The sequence below is a fragment of the Monomorium pharaonis genome, chromosome 4, assembly GCF_013373865.1.
Source record: "Monomorium pharaonis isolate MP-MQ-018 chromosome 4, ASM1337386v2, whole genome shotgun sequence".
NCBI lineage: Eukaryota > Metazoa > Arthropoda > Insecta > Hymenoptera > Formicidae > Monomorium > Monomorium pharaonis.
The window spans coordinates 26,347,087-26,366,637 of record NC_050470.1 but is presented as its reverse complement, the minus strand read 5'-3'; the positions used below and the strand labels follow the sequence as shown (position 1 = coordinate 26,366,637).

Genomic DNA, 19,551 nt, shown 5'->3' with positions numbered 1-19,551 from the left:
TATTGCCCGGTCAAATATAGCTCCAGAGCGCGCCGATACCTAACGCCCAACAACGAGTCTTGAAACATTTATCCAGTGCGCGTTCGAAATAGTCTCGTTCGTCGCGTATTATTCTTGGAATCGGTCGGACGCTGGACGAGCTCGCTAATGTTGAGTGCTGCCTAATCAAAGCCCCATTCTTCCGCCTCCCGGCGCGTCATGCCGCTGTTTACGATTACGTGCGTCATGCCCAGCACGCCCACGTATGCGTACTCGATCAGCAGCAATCGCGCAACTAGGCTCTCTCTCGTTCGCAATCATTGCGCCTAAACATTATTACGTTTTACGTACGCGGGCGGACGTACCCGATGTACGAGACCGCGACGAGAAAGCACTTCAGAAAGCCGCGCGCTTGCGCTCCATTCACAGACGTAGGGGAGAACCGTGAGTTGTATACCATGGAGAATTCTCTCTTTTTAATTCTTTCTTGCAAAAGTGATTAATCGGAAAATCGGAGGGAACTCTCGCGTGTTCTCGACTCGCGCAATTACTCCGACGATCGCCATCTGTCGTCGTGGCAGACCGGTTGAGAAAGAAAAGGCGGTTTACTCCTTATTACGATCAATTTCTGAGCTATCGCTGGCACCACTCTCACGGCACGTTTTCCCCTCCATTAGCGGTGAATTACAGTGTTTATAAGCGCCGTACTTAACGGCGGAACGAAACACGGAACGTAGAGAGCGGGAGCGAGAGAGTGGGATACGGCACGGGGTGTAAGGAGCGAGAGAACAAAAGGAACTCTCTTCGATGAGTAACGTGCGGGATGACGTAGCCGTTTAAGTCCGCATTAAGCGCCTCGCGTGTGCGCACGTGTAACGGCGATCGCACTCACAGCTTGAGCAAAACGTGCGCGCTCTAGATCACCACGCTGTAGATCAGAAGGGATGGCAATATATACCGGGGCGAGTAATTAAAGCGAGATACAGACCAAAAACCTGTTATTTCGGAGTAACGCCGAGGCGAGACGAGACTTTCATTGCCTTCTATGCCGCAGTTGTTCTCGCCTTGGTACTTGCTCCACGTACAGCCTAATTACCAGCCGTATTTTGTAATTAAATTTATAGTCGGACATTTAGACAGGACTTTTACTTGAAGGCGAATTTGAACCCGGCTAGAAATCGTCCGGTATGAGTCTGTTCGTAACTTCTTTTCAAATACTGACAAATGAAAGAGACCTCTCTAACCCATTAAAATTGCCGTTAAGTGAAACCCTTGAAATTAACCGTATATGCTGTATATTTGTCATTAAAATCTCTTTCAGCAAATTTCATAGACAATTAGAGCCTATCATCTTAACGAAAGTTCACCGGGCTAATTGTAGTGAATCGATGTCGTTTCCAAAACGATCAAAATCTGGGTGATATTAATGCCGATCCGGTGCGCGAGGCTCTTCGACTAGAAATAGAACGCTAGGCGTTAAGATTCTTGCTACACAGTCGCGCCTCGCATCACGCACAGCCGGAAACAAACGCGGCCCGCGCGCACGTCTCGTATATTTCCAGTCGCGCGCGCACACGCGTGTACACGCACTAATGCACGCACGCACGCGCGGGCACGACACGGCGGCGCGCATCGATGGTAAATTTAAATGCGACCGGTCACAAAAGCAAGAGAGAGAGAGAGAGAGAGAGAGAGGAGAAACGGAGTGAGTACGCACGCACGCACGCACGCACACGGTATCTCAGTCTGCCCTACGCGAACGCCTTTAAATATAGAATATGGAGCACCTTGCCCGCCACACGACGATGGGATTGTGCAAGCGTGATTTTCTCTATCCTGCACTCGGCACGCGTTGTTTCTAGTATTTCCCCGCGGCGGCGCACGCACTCTCCGCCTTTGTGTATCCTCTGCCTCCGACTCCCCAATTCCGCTTTCATCCCCTCCTCCTCCCCTCCCCCCGCGCTCATTTATATTTCTCGCGACTTATTTCTAGCTACACTTACACTCCCTCTCACACCGTCATCCACTGACATACGTTCTCTTCCGAGCTAATGTCCTATCGACGAAATATCTACGCGGCGCACCGAAATATATACGGCGAACAAATAAGCATGTTATCGATAGTTTTACTAGGCTTTTAATAATATAATGTTGAATTACGCCTCATTAAAGTTTCGATTTTACATAACAACGCAGCCGCATTGTGCGAAGAGTATAAAGATAAAAATCGCTATTCATAAAGCATCAATCGTCCTTATTATCCCCTTCCATCTAGCATTACGTTCCTCCCTTCATTCCCATACTTTTAACGCACATATTTTTGTTAATTACGGCTGAAAGAAAAAAACCGTCGGGGCGAGATAACGGACTTTTGTCTGCGCCTTTATCTCGGGCGTCTCCGGCGCTCTTATTATTTTCACGCGCGCGCGTCGCGTGGGACGTCTCGCCCAGCGAGCGACGCTCGTGCACGCGAGCGGACGAGCGTCAGCCGCGCGTGTTCAACGTCCGTGAGCACGATAATGAACGGCTTGGCTTTTCCGATTGAACGGGAAAGAAACGTTTGACAATGATCTGACTCGTACTTAAGTAAAACGAATGAGCATTGTAACTTGCATATCGGAGCTGTCACGAAGACAGCGAGGAGTCTCGCTCGCGACTTTCTTTCCGGTGTCAATGGACACGCGACGCGCCGCCGGAGAGAAATCATTAATCGACGCGGAAAAGCGCACACGCCGTTCGATGCTGTGTTTTCTCCAAAATTATCGTGACGTCAGCTTAAATATAAAACGTTTATCTGCGCAAATTCTCATTCTACGTTATATAAGATCTTGTTAAGTGGATAAAAACAGTCAACTTATAATGTTGCATTCATAATTTACAAAAGCAAAAAATTATCAGTGGCTTGTAAACCGCAATACATTGTGCAGGAATATGATCGAAACGTAATTGTTACCAAATGGTTCGAAGAAATAATAATTGCATCATAATTGCTAGTTTTACTTATATTAACTGAACCGTTTGATAACAATTATCAGTCGCGATTGTGTTAACCAACATGATTAAAATTCTTTTATCAAGCTTTAGTAACTGTTCTTTAGGCCCTGTTATTATTATTAGACTTCTCTCGATGTAACCAGAAACTCGCTGACATCGCCGATATCTTTTCTTGAGATAAAATCGATCACATATTAGTTAAGAGATTCATAAGTGAAACGTATCTATGTTATTCGAAAGTAGTTTACATATAATTATGTTAAATCTCCGCTGCGCTCCGGGTAGGTCCGCCCGCTGGCGGATTCCCAGCGTTACAAGAAGCTGCGAAAACTCGTTAAGCCTGTTTCCACGACACTTCGATATTAATCCGCCGCTCAACGTCTAACAAAGCGGGGCGCGCGCCTTTCAGGGGCCGTCACGGCGCTAGATAACTCCGTTAACGTTCCATTAATATCCACGGGCGGCGATGACCGTTCGAAGGAAATGAAATACTTTGTGTCGGCGCGCAGAAATTAACATGACTCGCCCGCGTTCCCTCAACTCCGCGCAGCACCGTAAATGTCAGTTGATCTAGTCCACGTTTTAATCATCTGATTTGCTCTCCGCTACTTTTCACTTCACTCCCTCGGTCCGCCGCGCCACGCCAAGCCACGCGGCGTAGTTCCGATTTAATTAACAGATTAGAGTCCACGCAATTAGTGTCACTCGCCGACCCCCGCTGTAATAGAGTCAAACTTACTTTTTCAAATGAAACGTAGCTTGTCCAGTAAAAAAAAAAGAAATCACTGCAGGCTACTTTGGCAAAAGATTCGAGAATATTTATAGAACCGTAAAATCGGGGCGCGTTACATCGAGTTTGCATCTCGCGACTCTCCGCGAAGATTTATCCCCGGCGACGAATTTATTTCACCGAAAATAAATCGACACCGAGTACAGAACACAGTATCGGACACGATCGATCCTGCTGTTGCGATTTACAGGATGACGCTTACGAGCGGAACGACGTATGGCGGGAAGCATTTGTTATCGTCAGATAGAGTTCGCTATATACAAGCCGCTATTCGATATTTTGGCAAATATCATTGCGGGCTCGGCTCGATAACCGGGCGATTCGTCATGGACTTCTGGCCGATAGTCAAATGAACGAGTTTGCCGTAAATCGACGCGACGATGCATCGACGCATAAATCATCCGTCGTTCAGGTGCGCCTCTATCAGAGCTTTCGGATGGTTTCGTTATCATTGCGCATCGCGCGTACATCGCGCTAAATCAAATCGGGAAATATTTTCAGGAGGGCACAGTCGCGAGTGCGAGCGAGCGAGCGAGCGAGCGAGCATGGGAGCTTATCGGTCCGTGTTATTTGCCGAGCAAATGGCGGACCGATTAACGCTACACGATAATTAATACGCGAAATAAAATGAAAATGATATAATAAAGTGTCCAGCGATAAATATTCCTCGGAAAAATAGTCGCCGGGATAACGTTCGTTCCCCGTTGTTGCGGCGCAATAGTTCGTTATTGCGATTATCCAGCGAGGAGATTCAGCGCGGCTTCTATATACGCCGCGGAGAAACATCTCCGCGTATTTTTATTTTTATCGTTAGTCACGACATTCCCCCAAAATTCTCATGTACACGCGAGAGGGCCCCTTTATAGCCGCTAGCCGTTGATTACGCCTTGCGTTCGAGGCCATATTGGCCATAAGCGTTATACACGGCGCTGTTTATACGCCAACAATAAGTAGGCGATCGTCGAAACCAATACGGAATCCTACGTCATCGCGCAAGTGGGCAAACAAAAAGCGGGTAATACGGTAGAGCGTCTGCTATTAATGCCCGGCATAATGGTAACTCCTGTTGCCGCCTCGTTGTAAGAAGACTGTTAATACCGATGATCTCTCTCTCTCTCTCTCTCTCTCTCTCCCCTCCCTCTCCTCATCCCTGCCCATCATTACAATGTAGCCAGTCGGCCTTAATGTAATTGTGTCCGGAGGTTCAAGCGATAGGCATAAAATCCTGCGCCATTGCGTCGTGTGTCCACGTAGCCGGCGTGACGTAAGCACAGCTTGGCCAACGTGTAAGCTTTATTAACTCGCCTCGAGTACTGCCCGACACTTAAAATCAATTAGTGGTACGCGTCAATTAGAAAGTCGGCCGCTTCATTCCAAGTCCGAGTCATTCTTTGGACGACAACCAGTTTCGACGCAGAATAATACTCGTGAATGATGAAATCCTACATGGCATAATAAATGCCATTATTTTAGCAGAGGCAATAATATCGTTAGTATCTTCCGTCCACTGCGTTGTATGACAAATTCCTCGGAATATCGGATTGTATTGCGGATTATTGAAAGTAGATTGTTAGTAGAAGCTAGTAGACTGTCTAATCAAACTTTGTCATCTGAAAGTAGAAGCTAGTAGATTGTCTAATCAAACTTTGTCATCTGAAGATCCTCTGGTAATTCCAAAAGTAAAATCAAACCGAGGACCGTAATTTGTTTCTTGAATAGTAACATTAACACATGATAACAAAACGAGGTACGTTATTTGTCAAGTTTTCTGTTAGACTTTCGTTTTTATGTTGACTTGGACTGCTCGAAAGAAAGGCTGCCTATATAACACGACTGTATTATAGAATGCTGCCTTATGAAGGCGGTGATGAGGACTGATCAAAAGCGATCCACGGAGAAAACAGGTTCTCGAAGAGATACCACCGATGCGGACTGTTGACGTCGCGACGATATGTCGAAGTGATCGATTGTGTTTCGCATGAAAGGGGAGGATCTCTGTTGGCGATAACTCGAACACCACGCTATGCAAATCAAACCGGAAGTCCTTTGTAAGCTTCATTATAGAAAGATACCGTCTTCCTTTAACAATTCTGTAGGATAGATCGCGCTTTGATAACACTTCAGATCGATAGAATGCGTTACAGATTTTGGTGAAATATAAGAGTGAGTTTTTTAAAAATTTAAATCTTTATTTATAGATATTTATAACGTAAAATTTGATCACACACAGAAAAAGAGATGGAAAGAGGGGGGGGGGAGAGACATAAAGTTATCAAATTATATATCACATAATACTGTTTTACCTGAACAATTATATTTAATTGTGATAATTGCGTTATTCCTCTGTGTGATATTTTCATTTTTGTCCTTTTGATGTCACGGTTTGTCAAGGAAAATCTAATAATTAGCATTGCATAAATATTAATTATTGTTTCTTTCATAATTCAATACCGCATTGCAGTTATTTATATATTTTTTTCGAAATCCAATTCTCTCTCTCTGAGAGGAGGCAGCATGCAATCGCTCTTGATGATTTTACGATGATTTGTAACGTCCGGGATTTATGAGGCAATAACCGGTCTGATTGCTGCGTGTCTGTTCGCGAATCAATTAGAGTATATAATTACTACCAGAGTTATTATTATAATTTCGCGGTTGCGCGAAATAAGACTTTACTTTCACCCACTTATGCGCTTTCGGAAATATGGACTATTTCATCTATGAAATAATTCAAGAAAAGTGAATTCAAAATGCGAAAATCGCACTGTTTTAATGTAGGAATAATTTTATAAAGCATTTTAATACACGAGAAATTTAGATCCATATTGTGAATTTAAGAAATATCAGTTTAAAAAATGTATTAATCAGAAAAAAAATAGTAACAGAAGCAACATGCTGCAATACATACATTTCAAAAATTTATATGTAGAAAACATTTATATAAAGTCTATACATTTCTGTTTTCTAAACTTTCTTACTCCAACATTATTAATATTCAAGCTCTTCAATTGTTTCAAATGTTTTAATAAATTAATTTATGTTTACAAATGTTTGGTAATATTATATTATAAATACAAAATTCGTTTATAACAAAATTTATAACAATTATTAAATGTATTAATAATACAACTGTAAATTTAATATGTTATTAAATTTCAGGAAATATATTGCAATATAACACGATGAGAAATGTTACGAGTTCGCTGCTATGTTATCTCTTTTTTTTTCAACCGAGATATCGCGATAGACGGGAAACCGCGGCTTACAAATTCTTCGCGGTGTGTGGTATCTACCTCCTATCTACCCTTCTTCGCCAAGAAATATCTACTTTCTTTCTTCGGATTTTCTTTTATTCCCTCTTGGCAATTTGCATCTAACCACCGGAGCGGTATAAAATTTCTCCGACCCTAGTTGAAATCATAATACCGAAAGATCGTTCCCCATCGTTTGTTCATGTAAAGTATGCAGACCTGCTAACTAGTCGCAGAAGAAATGACAGCGGTTAGCGTGGCATTAAAGAAGCATTTTGATCTTAACTACAAATTGAAAGAAAACTGAGGCACGCATGATAATCCCTATAAAATGACTTGTGTTACTTTCATCGTTTTGTTAAGAAAGGGAAAAAACTTTCTTACAATAAACAATTATATAACGAAAAACAAATTTTGAAAAATGTTTTGAAGAACAACATTAAAGATATCTTATGATACGATAAAAAAATATTCAATATTAGGAACGTAACTTCTTTCATCTGAAATAATTATAACTTTGTATCTTCTATATTAGTTTTTGTGCAGAAGAAGGTTTTGGTTCTTATCCATTTGAAATCTTATTATAGAAAGTTAAAATGCCAAATAATACCCACTAACGTCACTGACTACACCCATTAACGATCTAAGATTAGCGGCCAATCTGGAGGTAGAAATTATTACTGGAGCGGATAAAATTTATGATATACTACTCTAAATTTGACTCCGTATGACGCATTCATAGTTATCAATAAATACATGTCACATTTAAAGTTGACACCTGCACTTTGATGGACACTTACTTAGAGAGAATTATAGCAAATGGCGTAATTTAAAGACATGATATAATATAAGAAATAAATAAAAATAAATATCAATAAATTAAAAAAATGATTCTTTTATGATCTTACATTAAAGCGATATGTTTATTCATCATTAAATCAAATAACTGCATTCCAGTTTTAATGTTAAACAAATGATACCGTAAATGCTCTTAAAAATGATGTATTGAAGGAAGATATTAATTTCCGTAAATAAAGAGAGTGTAAGTAGTAAGTAGTGCATTTCATGATTATCAAATGATTTCGTTACACCATCGCGGTGTTAGCGTTTCCCCACACATTGTGTCATACGCGACCCTGACTCGACTTTCCTACTTTACGATCGAGTTACACATCGCTCGCACATGCAGTGACCGCTGAATTACATTCCTTGACTCTGTGATTTTTATGCATCGCTGCGAAAATCCAACAGGTTTTACAAATATGTGCTAAAATTAAAATATCCATCTTAGCTAAGCCAAAATGATATAGGTAATTCTTATATTATTCTCTGTTATAAGTTATTTATATTTCACGACCGTGATGTTAACGAAAAGTAAAATACAACATGTGCTTCAATTTTTAAATTTCTTTTCGTGTTTTTTCCAAACGCATGCACAGTATTAATTATCTTTTTTCTCCATTATTATATGTTAAAATATTAATTCTCTGTGAATTCTCTGTACACACACGCTGTATCATAGCACTTCTGTGTTAATTTTCATTAGTTTTACAATTTTAAAAAAGTTTTTCAATTATTCTTGCACATATACATTAACATCTCTAGTAAGTATTTGTATAATTGTATATTTTAATAAATTATTACTAAATGTTATAATTAATTACAGAATGTTCTTAGTTAAAAAAAAACAATGTGCAAAATACGAATAATCATTGTATGCACAATAACAACAAATTAGAAATGTGAAATTCAACCTTTAGAATATGTTTGATCTCTGATAAAAAGAACTCGCTAAATAAAATTTAACAGTCTTGCTTCCGTCGATAGTCCGTCAGTCGCCGTTAAAAAGAAAGAAAAAAGATAAAAGACACTGACCTTGAGCAGGTTTCGGAAGTATGGACTGCACGCCGAGAGGACGATCTTGTGTGCGGTAAAGCTGCAGCTGTCGCAGGCAAGCGTGACGTCGACGAAGTCCTCCACGTCTCTCAGCTGGCGTACGGAGCTGAGAATGCTTGATTGAAAGTCGTTCCATCTAAGAGAGTATTGCTGCTCTCCGCCAGTCGATGAGGACGAAGAAGCCGCCATGGCGTCCGTCCCCTTGAGAATCACGATTCGCGGTGCTATCGTGCTCACACTCCTTGTCACTCTATCCTCGGACACCACTTCACCTTCACCAGTCTCTTCTCTCTCTCTCTCTCTCTCTCTCTCTTTCTCAGTTCACACTCACGTTCTCTATTCCCTCGTAGGGCTCCGACACGAATTGCGCCCGAATTTACGTTAGGGTTAAGTTACGGTGAATCGTACAGCAATTGTCCGATGCCTTCGTCACACTGATATCTCTTACGCAATAGCCGTTGTCAGAAGTGAAAGCCAACAAATGAAAGGTAAACGCCCAAATAAAAGTAGGTATAAGGGAAACTTCGCGTACACTACGTTGAAGAATTTCATAGTACTTGGGTCATGATAGAAGTGGCACCTGGAAGCGCGCGCGGTAAAACGATGGACTGAGACCACAAAACGATAGAGGTGTGTATGTACTCTTGGCGAGAGGCGTTTTTGCTTATTTGGTGATTCGTTGGCGTCCTCTGCTGTTTGTCTCAAAGTACGGCAATCTCCTGTTAGCTAAAAGAAACAAATAGCGACTGCGTGTACATATGAGACAAGGTAAATAAATAAAACGTTCTTCGATTGGTATTTTTTTGTTTGTCTTTAATTCAGATCGACTATAGAGTCGGAAGTATATGTCTATATTATCGAACTGCACGTCAAAGACTTTTTAAACTAAAAACATTAATAAACATAAATTTTTTATAATCTATAATTCTTTACAAATGTGTTAATGCAGACAAATGTATTTAAGGCAATGGTTAAGAGAGAATGGATTGGTTTATTATAATTTACCTACTGCGCATGATGTTATTGATAATTCATGTATATAGGTTGATGAAATTTTTATGCAGTTCCCGGGAATCAAAGATTACATTTTTAATGATTACTGACTGGCCAATTGTCCATGAAAATTTAAATATGTAATTCGTAACGGACGCATTATGCGTTACATTTTTAATACTGGACTCATTGGAGACGATTAAAATTTAAATTTTAATGCGCCATTTGTAATGAACAAATTAGGTATTATCTTGCCAATGTAAAACTCGCCGCTAATGGAATTGTTCAATCGACCTTAGCGTGCGCAATCGTCCGATGTAAAATATTTTTACATTTATTTCGTTAACCTTTCGCGTTAGCAATCCCCCTACTCGTTGTTTATGCCGAAATCATAAAAGCCACGAAAATTTCAATAAAAATAGGACCCTATTCGGTATTATTATGTTTGTTCAATCGTGAAGTTCGTGATAATTAAAAAAGTTAATTTAATACTCAAATTGACAAAAACAGATAAACTACCTTTGATCTCAATTTATGTAGGGTCAAGAAACGATAATTCCTTTTAATTCTCAATTTTTAATAATAAGTTAACATAAACTCAAAAATGTTTTTATTACCACTTACATAAAATTTATTAAATAAAAATGATACATGATAAAACGTTAATAAAAATCAGGTTATATTTCACATATTTTATTATAAAATTCCACTAATGAAATCAATAATTTGCAACAATATACACATCTACAAATTTTGTATTGTATAAATAAGAAAGATAATATAATAATTTACATATAAAAAGAAATAAAATATATTTAAAAATATTTTATTGAAAACAAATTAATATACGTAATTTATATTGATTAAAGTTTGAAGATTATGAAATTAATAACTGAAAATGTAAAAGGTTCCAAGTCGATGCAAGATAAAAATGCGTTTTTAATAATAAAAGAGTTTAATTTAATATTTACTCCGTTTCGCTTCGTATTTTATATAATTATGTTATATAATTTCCAACCAATATGATTTTCTGAATTCTTTTTTACTGTAAAAGATGGATTTTAAGAAACTTTATATAAAAAAAAACTGATTAGCATTTATGTCAGAACGTTGAATAATTAGGTCATTCTTATTTTATTTTGCTAAATTTAGAATTTGCAAAATTGATATTTTGAACCAAATGCACACATTTAAGGTTTTGTGTGTATAACGAATCGCTTTATTAACGCCATGTGTCGTATAGAGAGTATATCTGCTCTTCAGCCATATAAATACTAAAATCAATTATTGATTTTAAATTAAAAATTATATTTTCTCTATATTAATAAATTATTTAGATAAATGATATTAAATGATACCTTAAAGATGTCCGGCGTTGAACTTTTGAACGTTTCTTCTTTAGTTTGACAGTACTAAATAGCACTAGATACTATAGTACGAAAGTGTAGTATCTGCTGAATAGTTCCCCGAAATTGAAGTATTTGGCTACTTTTTTTATTTTGATTATTTGGCCGCTTTGTTATAATATTGATAATCAGATACTTCTCGAGGAACTATTTGCATTACGCCATCTCGGTTCCTGGTTTGTAAGCTGTTAACAAAATGTAATATCAATATTATTTCTCTGATAAGTTTTGAATATGATAGAAACAAAAAACAGAAAGCCATACATATATTTAAATATCATCTGTTTATGATATTGATATATCTATATTGATGTCATATCTCTTTCTTTATTTTATCTTTAATATTGTTTTTTGGTTAATATGTGTGTTGTGTGTGTAATTATTATTTTAGATATTTTTTAAATAATTTTTATAGAATATTTTTTTAAAGCATTTACCTTATGATAGAAATAAATCTTCTCTTTTTCTCTCGCTCCCTCTTAATGTTTAACTCTTCCTCGGAGACGTCAGTGTATATCACTTTTTCGCGCATACCGAAATGCTTGCACCTTCTGCCCTTCTGCGTCGCGGTCGACGCGTCAGTCCGACATCCAGTATCAGAAATTGAGCCTACAAAGGTTCCTCCTTTGCTTTTTTATCCTTGATATTAATGACAAAAACACTTTGTCTTATCCTGGTATGCTTGCTTACCATTCCACTTCCGGCTCTTGTTCACTTTTTGCTTTTCCGTTCTTTCTCTTTTAGTTTGTTTCTTCTGTTTTCAGGTTACACACTCTTTTTTCTGTGAACACAATTAATACATGTTAATTAAATTAGATTCTATATCAACAAGTCACACAAGATATGCATTAGTGATTCTTTAACAATTAAATTTTGAACTTGTATATTTGAAAGCGTTAACATGAGTGATAAAAACAATTGTTTGATTAATATACCGATAGAAATTATTACTCTTTATCATTAAATGTTGGTAACAAAATAAATAAAGAATTTGGTACATTGAATAATATTTTCTGATTTATGTCTTCGCACATATGAATGAACGTATAATGCAATGTTACGATTAAATCGAAATAAGAGAGAATCGAATTGAATTTTTCTTTTGTATTCGAATTATTAATAAAAGTTATTAAAAAGTCAATGATAATAAAAAAAGCCGATTGAAGGAAAAAGTTGCACGCGCACTCACACACACACACATACAGAGAGCTTATAACATTCTTGACTAATGTATATATTTTGGTCCTAGCCAATTACAAACGAATTATTTTATAGCACTGCCATAGAATGATTACAAAAAAAATTCCAGAAAAATGCATGCAATGTCTACTTCTTTGGTTACGCTTATATTAAGAAAAAATTTTGCTATACTAACAAAGAATACATTCTTGTGAGAATTTTTTATTATTGTGATCGAATTTATGATTATTTCGATGTTGTATATAACTAAAATGTTTAACAGATTTAATTATAAATATCTTCTGATTTAAATTTATTAGATTTCCAATTTATATTCGCAAGCAGATTTGTACACAAATGAACGTACTATTCAATTTATAACCGGTCTATTTGCAAAAATGTTTGCAACAGAATCTTCTGAACATCATTCAGTTTATAGCCATTTTATTTATACGTGTCAGTCTTTACTCGATCGAAAAATATCCCGCAGAATTCTTGATTTTTCAAAACTTTTACAAGCGTCACGACACTTAATGTTCGATTGGATGCACACATATTATACATTTTTCTTAGTGATATATAGCCGATAATGCTACGGCTATGGCCAAGGCTTATTATAAACCTGTAATCGACTAAATAACCGATTTAAAATATTTTTATCTGTTTCGCAGGACTGGTTTAATGTTGAATGCTCATTGACTGGTGGATCACTTATGATAGCATGACATTTTGCTGCATATTTCTAGTGTATTTATCACATTTCCTAAATATTATAAAATTTTTATGTCTCTAATTCGACGTAAAGATTTTTCTCGCGTAATTTGATTTTTATGCAGTTAAAAATAACTTAAAAGAAAATGTTTATAATATTTTTAATAGAAAATATTTAAAATATCTTAGAAATTGTTGTAAATCTCCCAATTTTTTCATCGCCGTATTATATATTAATTAAATGTTAAGTTTCACATAACAGAAAATTTTAATTAGAACTACTATCATTGTTATGCATATGTATCGACTGCGGATTAATTGCACGTGGAAAGAAAAGGATTTTTTTCTAACGAAGTTTTTCTAACCGCGTACGTACTTTACTATCGCAATTACCGGATTGTACGATGAGATTCTATTCCCTTGCGTCATACACGGAAGAGTCATCGTTACTTTTCATTTACCAGTACCTCCAATTGTAAATCATCTGACTTTTACGACCAAATAAACATTTCTTTCTATCATACATTAATAAAAGTATTACTATAAATACAAACGCGATGTCCATCGTTCGATCTTCTCCATATTTCTTATAATTACTTATTGCACGTTACCAATAGAAGACAGATCCTAATCTTTTTCTTCTCTAACGTGTACGTTTACACGCGTACATTAGATTCTGCTAAAGTTTTACTAATAATCCAATAAGCGAACAAAATTTCTGTCCAATGTCATAAAATATTTTTTACAATTATTAAATAAACATTTATTATATATTAAATATTTTATAAATAATGTAATGATGTACAATGAAGCATATGCATGCAAGAAGCTAAAAAATTTACAAAAGTTTATGCTCATTAATAAACACATAATAATAACACATAATGAGTACAATAACAACAGTAATAATAATGTACACCATATAATTTGCATTTGCATATATATAAATTTTATATGTTGTATAATAGAATGATACAATAAATATATTGGCAAAAATAATTTTATTTAAAAGTATTATATTATACTGTTGTTATTAAGATTTGAATTTGGATTATAATGAAAAACTTACATCTTAAGTTCTTAAAGAACAGAGATACTTGTGAAAGGATACGAAGAAAAGAAAAGTACTACTAACAACAATAATGATGATAATTCTAGCTTTAAAAAAGAAAAAAACATAAAAAAGAACGAAAACAGATCCCAGAAATCAGGAGCATGCTAAAATTTTAGACAACCAGGATTAAAACTTTTATTTTATATAATAATTTTATAAAATGATGATAAAAAAGTTGCTCTCATTATTCGACTTATTACTGCATTTGTGACACAATTACGGAATCCGAAAAAAATTTTGTTGAAAAGCATTGAAAACTTAATACAAGCGCTATATATGCTTTATAGCGTTTCATTCACACAGCTGCTGAAAGCTGCATAAGATGCATAATAAGTTTTGCGAATTCTTCCTTGTCTTCTTGAGTGTTTTACATTTCAGCAATTTAATTTTCATTAAAAACGAACTCCGCGACATCGCGCTTATCGGTCGGTGGTTATCAGAGAAATGTAAAGCTTGATCGTGTTTTTCCTGCACAATGTACGACCGCCCTCGCTACTTTAATTACGAAAATAGCTCGATCTCGCTGATAGCGGTCGCGTTGTTTCGCGTTTCCGCATATATGGTAACGCATTATAAACAAGTTGCTCGAGATATCGCAGAGTAACATATGAGTATGTAGTTTGAAAAAAGCTGTGCGGCTACGTACGTAATGCAATTACGACGTACGTGTACGGGAATTAAAAGCGCATAACTCACAACGATTACGTGATTACGAAACTGTTATAATAACTTCGAAAGCGCCTGATAGCTACTGGTCGGGAATCAAAATATAACGTGGAATGATAATTGACGATTATACGCATGCATGTCAGTTAAGGCTGTAGAAAGGATACGCTTTTAATCACACAATATCAATTATAAAATTTTGCGAAAGGGCAATCAATAAATTGTAGTCATATCATATATTTACGTCATATATTTCATAATCACTGCATCTAGTACAAATGCGTAACTAAAGTGTTATTGTAATTAAAAAATTTATAAAACAAATAATTATAACAAAAGCATTAATTTGAAAAACATTAATACATGTGTTTTATCGAAGATTATAAGAAAAACAAAAGATATAAGTGTAAACATATAATTGTATATCCAGTATTTAGATTTGTATAAAATAGAAAAATTATAATGTAGATTGCATTCGCTGCAAAGTGCAGTGTCATTAGACATTGCACCTTGCGACTGAAACAATAATATATCGAGCATATCAAAAGTATGTCTGCAAGCAGTCACATATTATGAAACTGACGTAATGATCACGGTTTCGCAAGAGCGTAGCTAGAAAGCGTTACAGCCCGTGGAACGCGCCTTATCTTTCCTTCTATGACCGAACTCGAATGTGCATTTCACCCAATCGGCGACTTACATCATTCCATAGTGGAATAAGCCAATTGATAGACACGTTAATCACAAACGCAATTGCTGATACCGCGAACACTTATCTTTGCATCGTCAATCATATGTTCGATTTAGCACAGTTATGTGTGAGAATAAAAAAGAAAACAATTAAATACCCAAGAATTTATTTCCTCGGAATTAAAGCAGTTAGAATGTACCATTTGAAAATAACAATGAGTATTATGTAATTTTAAATACATAACATTTATTGTAAAAAGAACAGATTAGCTTAACTCATCTGTTGATATTTATTGCTGTAATTATTAATTTTTTTCAGTTATCTCACTTTTATTAAAAATGTATAACTTACAATTCTGATTGTTAATTTAATTTATTTAATAAAATTCTTATTTTTCTTTATTTAAATTTGATAGAATTAAAATTTATTCTTTTAAGTTACACGCAAACATTTCAATTAAGATTAGATATAATTACAAAATTATATTTTTATTTATGAAAAGGAAAAGCAATGTTCTTAATGCAAGAATGATACTTATTTGCCAAGTATTTGGAAAAAATATTTTTTTGCTATTTGGTCTATGTGCTATCCGCTCAGGTATTTACTGACTTGTGAATGTGTAAAATCGCAACCACGAGAATGTAAAACAGAGCATGCTGCTCATGGCAACGTGTGTGCTGCAGGCATTTCATTGTATCGTATGAATGAACTACGTCGTCCAAGAATACATTTCGACTGATCGATTGATGTCTAAACAGTTCTCAGCACGGCGTCGAAGCGCAAATACAATTCTCGCATTTATCAATTGATAAAAAATGCTAATCACACACTCTAAATTATACAATTTTGTAATATACATTACTTTACCTTACAATAAATCCAAAGTTATATATATTGATCGTTGGATTGATAGTTAGATATTTATTTAATATGCTGAGGATGACGTCTTTTTTAAACGACTAGTAAATGCACAGAAAAAAGAAAGAATAAACGATAGTCACCTAGAATAAAATACAAAATAAATACTAAATTAAATAAAATGCAATGAGGTAAAATTAAATAGAAGGAAGAGAACATGAAGAGAAAAGGAAATAAAGAGAAAAAAGTGACAAAATATAGAAAAAGAGAACTAATAAGATATGAAACTATATAGAGACATATATTTCTAAATTTTTTAAAATTATATTAAATATATATATATATATATATATATATACATTGATTAAACTTATCAACACACTTTCTCTCTCTCTCTCTCTCTCTCTCTCTCTCTCTCTCTCTCATATAATAAATTAAAATATGTTTTATATTATATTAATATATAATTTACTTTATCATATTTTTATTCGTACATTTTTGTGATTATATTCTTTGAAATTCATTTCTTTTTTTTTATCTTTGCTATCGATCCAATTAAAGAGTGGAATTAAGTTGCATTTTCGATCCTCGTTTCGATGGCTCTGCACATAAATATAATAAATATAGACTTTGCATTTTCTCTCTTAATTTTATATAGAGTTACCATCATCTTTCTCTTTTTTTTATGTTAGAGAGAGAGAAAAGATTAACTTTATCAAAAAGACATTTATTATCGAAAATATGTTGTTCAAGATATCTTGTTTTTTTAACATTTACATACAGTATTTAAAGAAACAATACACTTTTTAAAATTTTACTAAAAGAAAAAGATGTTTTTTTTTATAAAGAATTGGAGAATAATAGTCTATGCTTTAGACACATGAAACTTATATGCATATAAATTTCATTTTTTGGCGTGTTTTATAATATAACACTTTCCTTATGTCTCAAAACAAACTTTCTAAATTGAAATCAGTGTATTATTCACTGAAAGAGAGTAAATAGTCTAATATCAATATTATCAACTGATAACTATGTCAATCAGTGATATACAGTATGAAAGTTTTTTAGCGTGTATATGTTAATTCCGCGGTTTGCTTAGAATTCAAGAATTATATCAAGCAATATATAATCGCGGATAACGCGCATCGAACGTTTGATTAATAATACTGTTTAGAATCAATTACGGTAAATTTATCACTTTTAACCGGAAAGTCGAGAGAGCTCGAGTACCTATCCGCTTTTTCTGCTCGGCCAACGGCGCTTTGCATATCATTGTGTGTGTACGACGTGCGTACACAAAGAAATATTCCACACGCAAAAAAAGCGCGCGATCTGCATTTGTCGTTAGGAATGATCGATGAACCCGGCGGCAAAGCCCGGATAGATGTCATTAACGCAGCCGCTTTTTGCGCGCACATACGAGCGAGTACGCTTGCAATGACAATGCCGCGATTCTCCTTGCGGAGAATTTTTGTGTGATTTATCCAGCCGCTCTGGCGAAAATCGGCTGATCCACCGCGTAAGAAGCAACGAAATCGACGAATGAGCACTGCGAGAGGGTCATTTGCAATTTAATCTTTCATACATTATTTATCACCCCTTAACGATCGTCGCCGTTTCTCTTACGCCTTTTAGGAATAATCTGTTTTCACGGTTTAACTCACAATGGCACAAAAACAAATAGATAAATATATTAGACAAATTAATTTGTTTTTCCATGTTCTTTTATAGCATAATTAAACGACTATTTATATTCTTTTACAATAGATATTTTCTATCACTTAAGAGAGACTCTATTATAATTCTTTTTAATTTATTAATTTCTTTAATATTCTTAACATTTTTCTCATCAATCTTTATACAGTTATTTGCGTTTTTCCATTTTTTCTAAATATTATTCATTTGAAAGTATCCATGCGAGTCCATAATCTCATAAATCACTTCTGTGTATTTGTTCTCTTTTATTTTATACTTTTATTCACACACACACACACACACACCACACACACACACACTACACACATTATACGTGCATCGAGAAAAAATCTTTAAAACGACTTACGAGTTTCAATAGAAAGACAATCTACATGCATTATTGATGATTAAGCTTTCGGGAAATTATTTCCTCTGGCGATTATTTCGCGTATTTCTGTAGCGTCAAAAATTGGAGATCATAAATGGAAACTTGTCGTCAACAATAGTTTTCAATGGGTTTGATGTCGTAAATAAATAAAGCTTCCTCGCCTTCCAGTTGATCGCGCCTCATGAACCAGACGCGCGTATAAACAATTTGCACGCTGAATTTCATGCGCGACGCAATGGCCACCCGTTTTATTAATGCATCAACATGATTATGTTGATGAGACGGATCCACGCGGGCCAATAATTGAATAACGATCGCTCAGATAACATAATAATAAGTCAACTATCACATCAACGTCATCGTCACTATAACAACAATAACAACAGCGTCATTACCATCGTGAACGATGCCAATGGCCAGATGACTTTCACCTTCCAGCTTATGCACGCATCGTTGCACTGGAACGAATGCGGCCGTATGCCTGTGTGACTATCCGGACACGTAAGTGTGTGGTAATTTCGGGAGATAATAGCGTCCCGCTTAATTGGAACCTTTCATGTACAGATGCGCGCTGATTGAATATCGACGAAGAGATCGTAGTAATTATCTTGAGAAATTCATTGCAGGATTGACTCCAGGAATACATCGAAATATTAAAAGAAAGATTTCTTGTTAATGATAAAAAATGTTATAGTGAGAAAAACAGAAATTGTTTGATAAGTACTTGGAAGAGATTTGTCACAAAAATATCATGTTCCTTAATCTATTTGAACTTTTAAGAAGTAATAATGTGTGTGGATATATGAAGAATAAATAAATTTGACATTTTTAACATCTGGCATGATTTGTTAACTTAATATTAATTTATTAGTTTATTAATTTATACACGTTTATTTATACTATTAAATCACGATTGAATAAGTCAATTTTTTTAACT

General features: G+C 35.5%; 1 protein-coding gene and 1 long non-coding RNA gene across 8 annotated transcripts in view; one reads left to right on the top strand and one right to left on the bottom strand.

Annotated features, from left to right (window-relative positions):
- Nucleotides 1-19,551, bottom strand: part of LOC105839837 (protein abrupt) — an 80,977-nt gene that overhangs the window by 41,871 nt on the left and 19,555 nt on the right. For 5 of the 7 annotated variants that reach the window (XM_012686419.3, XM_012686420.3, XM_012686422.3 and 2 more), the window contains exons 2-4: nucleotides 11,747-12,090; nucleotides 11,262-11,494; nucleotides 8,890-9,636 (exon numbers count right to left, since the gene is read on the bottom strand). In XM_012686419.3, coding sequence (XP_012541873.1) covers nucleotides 8,890-9,099 — 210 coding nt within the window. In that variant the 5' untranslated portion in view covers nucleotides 9,100-9,636; nucleotides 11,262-11,494; nucleotides 11,747-12,090. The remainder of the gene's footprint in view (nucleotides 1-8,889; nucleotides 9,637-11,261; nucleotides 11,495-11,746; nucleotides 12,091-19,551) is intronic. The other 2 variants (XM_012686418.3, XM_036285561.1) reach the window with 2 other exon arrangements.
- Nucleotides 1-19,551, top strand: part of LOC105839843 — a 136,620-nt gene that overhangs the window by 109,565 nt on the left and 7,504 nt on the right. The window lies entirely within an intron of this gene.